The sequence below is a fragment of the Mirounga leonina genome, unplaced genomic scaffold (assembly GCF_011800145.1).
Source record: "Mirounga leonina isolate KUSES-001 unplaced genomic scaffold, KU_Mleo_1.0 Mir_171, whole genome shotgun sequence".
NCBI lineage: Eukaryota > Metazoa > Chordata > Mammalia > Carnivora > Phocidae > Mirounga > Mirounga leonina.
Window position 1 is genome coordinate 16,020,318 of NW_023270436.1, and position 9,765 is coordinate 16,030,082.

A 9,765-nucleotide genomic window follows, 5' to 3' on the forward strand; every position below is an offset into this window, starting at 1 on the left:
TGGGAGCCCCGGAGGAGCTACCGACCGGAAACTGGCAGGGGGCTGGGGGCGGCGGGGCGTGTGTGGGGCCGAGACATCCAGACGGGCACGCGCACCGCAGGAAGGTGGGCCCCAACGTCATACCCACGTGAGCTCGCTCTTTTTTCACACTCGGCTCGCCCACTCTTTCCTTCCCGCAAGCGTCTGACCCTGGAGAACTGCGCACCGAGGACCCAGGAAGCCGCGCACGGACCCGTCGCCGCCACCTCACCCTGACGCCGGCTGGAGCAGCCGTTACCAACCACTGCGCCTGCGCCAGCTGGGAACGACGCGCGAGGGGGCGGGGCCAGAGCCCGGGAGGCGCCGAGGTCGCCCGGGGGCTGGGCCGCTTTTCCACAGTTTAAAAAAAAAAAAAAAGGACCCGGAGACCACGTGTCCAAAAGTTACCCAATCACATTTCCTACTCTGAAATCCCTGGCTGGGTTGGGCTCAGGATCACGTGATCTGAAAAGGTAAATATAGCCACGTGGTTTTTCCTCAACTGCAGCAAACCTTGGCGCCAAGATGTACCTTCGTTGAGCAATTACTTAATGAGCGTGTGCGATGTGCAAAGCACTGTGAAGATACTGTGGCTGCTGGGATGTAATCGCTACTTCAGAATACTCACAATTCAGTTTATTTATTCATTTAAGTCTCAGCCACTGTACTGGTGTTTCCCATATTCCATTTCTTTTAATGAGCACCCATCAGATGCTCATTGAAAGATTGTTAAAGGGAGGCGCCTGGGTGGCTCAGTGTGTTAAGCGTCTGCCTTCCGCTAGGGTCACGATCCCGGAGTCCTGGGATCCAGCCCCTGGACTGGACTGGGACTCCCTGCTTGGTGGGGAGCCTGCTTCTCCCGCTCCCTCTGCTGCTCCCCCTGCTTGTGCTTTCTCTTGCTGTAGGATGAATGAATAAAATATTTTTTTAAAGATTTTTTTTTAATTTGGGGGGCGCCTGGTGGCTCAGTCAGTTAAGCGGCTGCCTTGGGCTCAGGTCATGATCCCAGGGTTTTGGGATCAAGCCCTGCATCTGGCTCCATGCTCAGCGGGAAGCCTGTTTCTCCCTCTCCCACTCCCCCTACTTGTGTTTCCTCTCTCGCTGTCTCTCCCTCTGTCAAAACACAAGCAGGGGGACTGGGAGAGGGAGAAGCAGGCTTTCTTCAGAGCAGGGAGCCCGACTGGGGCTCGCCCAGGACCCTGGGATCATGACCTGAGCTGAAGGCAGGCGCTTAACCCACTGAACCACCTAAGCGCCCCTGAATGAATAAAATCTTTTAAAAAATATTGTTAAAGGGGGCGCCTGGGTGGCTCAGTCGTTAAGCGTCTGCCTTCGGCTCAGGTCATGATCCCAGGGTCCTGGGATGGAGCCCCGCATTGGGCTCCCTGCTCCGCGGGAGGCCTGCTTCTCCCTCTCCCATTCCCCCTGCTTGTATACCCTCTCTCGCTGTGTCTCTCTCTGTCAAATAAATAAATAAAATCTTAAAAAAAAAAAATTGTTAAAGGGATTAGTTTTCTCTCTCCCCCAGCCCTGGGGATAATGAAAAAGAGGTAGGTTTTTACCTCAGAAGATATATTATGCATTTCAATCTGGCACAGAGTAAATAATCAGTTGTTAATCATTCAGGTCTTATGGTGTTCACTCCCTAGAAATAGCCCTCTAATTCAACTTCCAAGGCTAGAAGGAATGATGCTCACAAAGAACTAAGAAGAGACTTAGAGACACAGAGAATGAAACAGTCTCCAAACCTGAGGCCTTTCAACAAAGTGCTTTATTGGAGGAGACAGGGTAAGGTGAAGGCTATGCGGTACATAGGGATGATGCTTTCCCGGGGGGGTGCTCAATCACTAACAGTACTTCTTGGTGTCCAGGTTCTTGTGCTTTTTGTTATATGGGGCCTTTGAAAAGCAGATGGCAGCACTGCGGTCGCAGTTGCAGATGAAGGCCTGGCACTCTTTGTTTTTGTCTGTAAAAGAGCAAGAGGAGAGGACTGAGCCAAGGTAGATCCTGCTTTGTCCAATCTGGGGGCAGGAAGAATTAGCTGGAATAATCTTGTAGCCATTCTATTGATACAAATTTAGGGTTGACAGATTTAACAAATAAAAATACCAGACTATCAGATAAACAATAAATGCAATGTCTGGAATGTAGAATAAAAAAAAATGTTCATTGTCTATCTGAAAGTCAAATTTAATTGGGCAACGTGTGTATAATCTGGCAATCCTACGCGTGATGGGTGCCTTTTGGGAAGTCCTATTTGACTTAAAATGAGCTTTTGGGGCACCTGCGTGACTCAGTCAATTAAGCATCTGCCTTTGACTCAGGTCGTGATCCCAGGGTCCTGGGATGGAGCCCCACATCGGGCTCCCTGCTCAGCGGGGAGCTTGCTTCTCCCTCTGCCCCTCCCCTGCTTGTGCTCTCTCTTTCAAATAAATAAAATCTTTAAAAAAAAGAGCTCTTAAAACTCATATAGCTATAGATCTCTGATAACGTAGGCAAGCAACTTTAAAGCAATATGGAAGGGCGCCTGGGTGGCTCAGTCGGTTAAGCGTCTGCCTTCGGCTCAGGTCATGATCCTGGGATCCTGGGATCGAGTCTCGCATCGGGCTCCCTGCTCCTTGGGAGCCTGCTTCTCCCTCTCCTCCCCACTTGTGCTCTCTATCTCACTGTCTCTGTCTCTCTCAAATAAATAAAATCTAAAAAAAAAAAATTAAAAAAATTAAAAATAATAAAATAATAAAAATTTAAAAAATCTTAAAAAAAAGGCAATATGGAAAACACTAAAACATATACTCAAGGCAGCAAAATATTGTACATCTCACCTTAGTGAAGTTTAGCAAGGCAATTTCTCTACTTTATAGCACATATTTAAAAAATTACAAAATGTTTTTACAGTAGAATATTATATAGATATTTAAAATAATTAAGTATACCCATATGTGGAAATGTTTCCAAGATATTTTACTAAAGGAAAATGAAGGGCAATATATCCAACTGGTTATTTTGGGAGGTAGGATTATAGGCATCTTCTTTCTATGATACACTTCTGAAGAGTTTGAAATTACATTACTTTGGCCTTGTTTGCCTTTTTAACCAAAAGAAACAACAACAATAACTTTTAAAATGAGTTTCAATTTTGTTACCCATAATTTAATTACGTACCTCTACTTACATTCAGTAATCTTTTATTTTATTAAAAGATTTTATTTATTTGTCAGATTGAGAGAGAGAGAGGGAGTGAGTCAAAGAGCACAAGCAGGGGGAGCAGCAGGCAGAGGGAGAGGGAGAAGCAGGCTCCCTGCTGAGCAAAGAGCCTGATGTGGGGCTCGATCCCAGGACCCCGGGATCATGACCCTAGCTGAAGGCAGACGTGAAACGACTGAGCCACCCAGGCGCCCCCTGGTAATTTTTCTCTTGGCCGGGGCGCCTGGGTGGCTCAGTCGTTTCGCCTCTGCCTTCGGCTCGGGTCATGATCCCAGGGTCCTGGGATTGAGCCCCGCATGGGGCTCCCTGCTCTGCGGGAAGCCTGCTTCTCCCTCTCCCACTCCCCCTGCTTGTGTTCCCTCTCTTGCTGTCTCTCTCTGTCAAATAAATAAAATCTTTATTTAAAAAAATTTTTCTTTCTTGGCCTCCTGGATTTGAGTTGTGGTTATTCCAAGATTGTATGTACAGTTTTGAAAAATGGGACCCGTCTGTGGGTGCGTAGTAGAGAGTAGTGCAAATCCAGATGCTGGCCTAGCATGACAATACCCTTCACCTCTCTGAATCGTCTGCTCTTCAGAACTACCTTCCTGGACGGACATACTTCACCAGGAGCTCTGCATAACTTAGTGGTTAAGACCAGAACCTTTGATATCAGAAACAACTGAGTTCAAATGCTGGCCCTTCCACTTAGAAGCTGTGTCATTTGGGGCAAGTAGCTATTTTGAGTCTCAGCTTCCTCACCTGGAAAATGGGGTTATTAAAACCTTAGCCTAGTACCTGGGAGGTAATAAGAAACTCATAAATGGTAGTTCTAAACTCTTTTTTATGAAATAACGAAGCTGTATAGCATGGCAGTTAAGAGCAGAGACTTTGGAGTCATATAGACCTGTGTTCAAAACCAAACACCACCATGTATGAGCTGTGTGCCCCACGGCAATTGGCTCAGCCTTCTGAGCCTTCGTTTTGTCATCAGTTAAATGGGTATAATAATAATACCGATCGCCTAGGGTTTTTGCCAGGATTCAAGGAGACACAGCCTTGCGCCAACGAACTGATTGATAAATGGTGGATATCATTACTATTATTTCCTCCCCTGTCTATTGAGGGCTGACAAGCCAACAAGAGACTAAACATACCACTGCAGGTGATCTCAGAGCCAGAGCATGAGTATGAGTAGGTTTTGGTGTAGGCGTTGTCCAGGAGGAATTTACAGCTGTCCAGTTTCTTGGCTTCTGAGTAGCAGTGGTCGTGCGTCTGGCAACACCTGGAGAGGGGCAGGGAAGCAGGTCAGCCTCGGGAACAGGTAGGGATGATTTAGCTGACATGCTCCGGAAGATATTGGTCCTGTGGCTTGAAAAAAACTTTAGTCCTTCATGTTTATTTATGGCGATTTAAAAATGGTCGCAGGCATATAGTACAATCATATATTCTGAAGATGCAGTGGGAGTCTTAACCCCTGCTGGGGGGTTAAGAGGACAATTGAATCTTCTCTGCAGTGTCTTGTGTTGCGATGTTCTGCCACTAGAGGGCAGCAGCACCCGCTACTACTTAAATCTCCAACCTTTCGCTTTTTCCTCCTGATAGAGCATTGGATTCAGGGTCCTCTTGGAGCATGTTTGTTTATGACAAGAGGTGAAAATACGTTATCTTTAGCAAATATGCAAATCCCCTTTCTGTGCCTCCTCGTGAGATCCTTGGATTGTGCCCTCCCCCCACTCCACGGTCACTCCGCCCTCTCTGCCGATCGATCACTCACTTGTCCAGTTCATCCACAGGGGTGCCGGATCCACCCAGGCCACAGTAGCAGCCGTAGTTGTTGTACTCCTGCAAGGGGTTACTGCTGGGGATCGTGCACTTGATCATGTTGCGGAACTGCCACACTGCCCGCGGGCTGATGCCCTCATCGGCAGCGGCCACTGCAAGAAGACACAGCCAGAGTTTAAATACGTCCTGATTATCAGCTCCGCCAGCGCCCAGGAGCCCCGCTCACTGCTTGCCTGCTCTCTGGCCCCACGCTGCCCCCCGCACCCCACCAGCTGCCTCCTCGGAAGAGAGCTGGATGCAGGAACCTGGTAATGTGAGTAGGGATTTTTTTCTTTTTGTAAAACGTTTTAAAAAATAATTTGTTATTGAGATAAAGTTCACATAACATAAAATTCACCATTTAACCGCTTAAAATGTACATTTCAGTGGTTTTTAGTATACTCACAGAGTTGTGGAACCATCACCACTCATTCCAGAACATTTTCATCATCCCCAAAAGAATACCCTGTACCCATTAGCGATTGTTCCCCGTGCCCCTCTGGCAATCACCAAAATGCTTTCTGTCTGTATGGATTTGCCTCTTCTGAACACTTCACGTAAATGGAATCATACAACATGTGGGCTCTTGTGATTGGCTTCTTTCACTTAGCATAATGTCTTTGAGGTTCATCCACATTGTACCATATAACAATACTTCATTCCTTTTTTTTTTAATTTTTTTTTAAAGATTTTATTTATTTATTCATGAGAGACAGAGAGACAGAGGCAGAGGGAGAAGCAGGCTCCCCGCGGAGCAGGGAGCCCGATGCGGGACTCGATCCCAGGACCCTGGGATCATGACCTGAGCCGAAGGCAGACGCTTAACCGACTGAGCCACCCAGGCGTCCCACTTCATTCCTTTTTATAACTGAATAGTATTCCACTGTATGGACAGACCCACATTTTGTTTATCCATTCATCACATGATGGACATCTGGGTTTATAATTTTTGGCTCTTATGAATAGTGCTGCTATTAACAGTTGCGTCCTAGTTTTTGTGTGAACATATGTTTTCAGTGGAGTCCCCATTATTTATCCAACAAATATTTATTGAGCACCTACAATGGCCCAGTCACTGCCCTAGGAACTGGAGATACATCAGCGAGCAAATAGAAAATCTATAACATCATTGAACTTATGTCCTAGTTGGGGGAGAAACCAATAAGCAATAAATGAAATAAATAAGGGAATTGGATATTGTGTTAGAGGGTGGAAAAATTGGAACATGGTAAGTGGGATCTAAAATGGGTTAGGTGAGGGGCGCCTGGGTAGCTCAGTCGTTAAGCATCTGCCTTGGGCTCAGGTCATGATCCCAGAGTCCTGGGATCGGGATCGAGCCCCGCATTGGTCTCCCTGCTCAGTGGGGAGCCTGCTTCTCCCTCTCCCTCTGCCCCTGCTTGTATTCCCTCTCTCACTGTCTCTCTCTCTAATAAATAAATAAAATCTTAAAATAAAATAAAATGGGTTAGGTGGGGAATGGTGGGGTTGAGATGGGGCAGGAGTATAAGGAGTAGTCAGGAGACCTGGGTGGCCTACCATCCTCAACAGGACAAGCTATTTTCTGCCTCAGGGCCCATGCACCTGTTGTTTCCTCTACCCAGCATGCTTGTCATCTCACTTTTCAAAAAGCTGGAGGATCTTGGTTTAAATGCCACCTCCTCAGGGCACCAGGGTCATGGGATTGAGCCCTGCATCGGGCTCCACACTCGGTATGGAGTCTGTTTGGGATTTTCTCTCCCTCTCCCTCTGCCTCTCCCCCTGCTTTCTCACTCTCTCTCTCAAATAAATAAATCTTAAAAAAAAAAAAAAAAGCCACCTCCTCTTTCTTGACCACCCAAGCCAAGTGGCTCTTCTGCTATCACTTTTCTTTATGTCCTTTGCTTCCTCGTACCTCTAGCAGTCTGTCTCCATCTATTTATTTAATGCTTCCTGCTCGCTGGACCATAAACTCAAGGCCTCAGGGCTTTTATTCCCCAGAGCCTGATGCATAGTAGGCGCTCTGTAAGTATATGATGAGTTATATGAATGAAATAATCAACACACCAATTAAGGAAAGTACCCGACACATAGTAGGTGCTCAATAAATATCTAATGAATATGTTTTTAAGAAGTTTGCTTGTAGCACAAGGTTTGGCACAGCAGACTCAGGAAGCAGGACCCCTTTACCTCATTTTCAGAGCCATAGCCTGTGAAATTTGGTGCCCTAAAGAGAAGAGGGCACTATATGATTTTGGGGTCCCCTTCAATCGGCTGCCAGGATCATCTCTTTGCCCCACACCTTGCCCTTTCTTCCTCTGATCTGTTGTGCGCACTGGAGCTGCTCCATATGTTTAAACCCCAGGGCAGGAGCACCTGGGTGGCTCAGCCGGTTAAGCGTCCGACTCTTGGTTTTGGCTCACATCATGATCTCAGAGTTGTGAGATGGAGCCCCGTGCTCAGGGTGGAGTCTGCTTAGGTTTCTTTCTCCCTCTGCCCCTCCCCCCTCAAATAAATAAATAAATCTTAAAAAACAATTAAACCCCAGGGCAAAGTAAGGGTGGCGGCTGGTCACTCTCCCCTATGAGCAGCCTCCATACTGGCAGCAGACAGGAGTGGCCTGACCACCTTGCCCATCTCCAGACCTCCCTCCTGCCTCCCTGTTTTCTCTGTCTCTGATCCAGCCAGCTCTGCTCTTTGCACAGGCCAGACCTGCACACAGCTCTTCTCATGTGTGTGCCTGTGTATGTGTGCATGTTTGTATGTGTTTGTGTGTGTGTGTGTGTGTGTGTGCGTGTCTGTTCCCTAGGCAAGGAGCATGGCTTTTTCATCTATGAGTCCTTAGTCTCAACCCAGAGCCTGATACCTCGGAGCCTCTAATACATCAATGTGGAATGAATGAAAGAATGATGAATGAATGAGATGGGATCTGAATCCCAATGTATCTGATTCCATTCATTCATTCAATAAATGGCACCAACAGCTCTATCCTTGCTCTCATGGAGCCCATGCTTCTGTGGGGGTGGAGAATAAAAAGGAAATAAATTGGGGCACCTGGCTAGCTCAGTTGGTAGAGCATGAAGTTCTTGATCTCAGGGTCTTGAGTTCAAGCCCCAGGTTGGGGTAGAGTTTACTTAAAAATAAATAAATAATTAGTTTAATTTAAGTAAAGCTTTAAAAAGAGGAACTGAATCAACAAGAAACAAGATACAAATTGCAGGCAAAGGTAGGTGCTGGGAAGACCCCATACCAAGGCCATGCGGTGGACAGAAAGGAGAAAGGTCTCTCTTCGCTCAGGTGGGCTGGTAGGCCCTTCTGAGAGGGATCGTCTGAGTTCGGACCTAAGGCTGAAAAGGTGCCAGCTGTGGGGGGGACTTGAGGGAACCCCAGCATGGGTTCTGTTAAGCCCGATAGAGAGCTCCAGGTCCAGCCTGCCCTGTTAGCTGTAGCCCCCAATCCCGAGGAGTGAGATCTTAGCACCGAAGGGACGGGACCGGGGAGACTTGCTTACCTATGAGTAGAGCAGCCAATACAAGGAATTTCATTTCGTTGTCAAGTTGGTGAGCAAGAGGAAGGACTAAAGTCACTTACGGCCTCCTGCTTTATACCCACACTGTGTCCCCAAGATAAGGCTGTAGTATTTGCTTTGCTCCAAACCTGCTCTAAGTTGGCCTTGACTATGTGGCCAGAATAACCCTTACCAACAAGCAAGCCCTGGGAGCAAGGGATCTTGGAAGTGGTGTATGTATTTTCATTAGCACCTTTTAATGGAAGAGATTATTTCTGGAGGTTGCATGGCTTGGAACCTTGACCCTCACCCCACCCCCTTTGCACTCAGCCTAATTCTGTCATTGCCTCCACGCCTTCTCATGGGCCTGGGTCTCAGCTGTGGGTCTCAGTGAGTAGTCCCTACCAATCATCATTTGGCAGATGTGTAAACAGGTTCAGAGAGGTGAGGTTGACTTGCCTGAGGTCATGCAGCCAGCAAATGGCAGAGCAGGGGCCCAAACTTAGGCATGTCTAATTCTTTTTTTTTTTTTTTTTATTAAGCATGTCTAATTCTAAGGCACATGTTTTATTTTTCCCCACCACATTAATACTGCCCCCTCCCCCTTTCCCCAGTGTGGGTTTGTAAGGGGCTTTGGAGTTCCAAAGGCTTGGATCTGACTTGTAGAATAAAATAAATAAATAAATAAATAAATAAGGGGGTGCTTGGGTGGCTCAGTCGTTAAGTGTGTGCCTTCCGCTCAGGTCATGATCCCAGGCTCAGCCTGAGGAAAAGCTGAAAGTGGCCACACCCTGACGTGAACCCATACCTGCCTCTTCCCACTGAGCCCTTTCCCTCCACCCTGGCATGGTTATGCCATGTCCGAGTCAGTACAGAATCCAGTGGCCTAATCCTAACCCGGTGGCTTCTGCTCAAGCATTCCAGGATTCCAGCTCTCTCTACTTTTCCCTTGGGAGTGCACCAGGGCCAAAAAAGAAGAAATCCATCTGGAAGAGCTCCCATGTTTTGTCCCAAACCAGGAGCCCCAGGAAAATTCCTTCAGCTAATGAGTTAACACTGAAACAGCATTTAGTAAGCAGATGGGGAAACTGAGGCCCAGAAAGAGCAAGTGATTTATTTGCTTGGGCCTGACTCTGCCTGCATTTGGCCTGGGATCATTTCAAGTCATCCGACTCTTCATATGTCTGAGGTTTCTACATTGGTCCAATATGGTAGCCATCAGCCCCCTGTGGCTATCTAAATCCATTACAATTAAA

The 9,765-nt window shown here is 47.2% G+C and overlaps 1 protein-coding gene across 1 annotated transcript; it reads right to left on the reverse strand.

Moving 5' to 3' along the window:
• Window positions 1-1,771: 1,771 nt before the first annotated feature.
• Window positions 1,772-8,572, reverse strand: PLA2G1B (phospholipase A2 group IB). Its single transcript, XM_035017142.1, has 4 exons — window positions 8,513-8,572; window positions 4,979-5,138; window positions 4,359-4,486; window positions 1,772-1,984 (listed from the first exon to the last, which is right to left on the reverse strand). The coding sequence occupies exons 1-4, from the start codon at window positions 8,544-8,546 to the stop codon at window positions 1,866-1,868; spliced, it is 441 nt and encodes a 146-aa protein (XP_034873033.1). The 5' UTR covers window positions 8,547-8,572; the 3' UTR covers window positions 1,772-1,865.
• Between the last annotated feature and the right edge of the window lie 1,193 nt (window positions 8,573-9,765).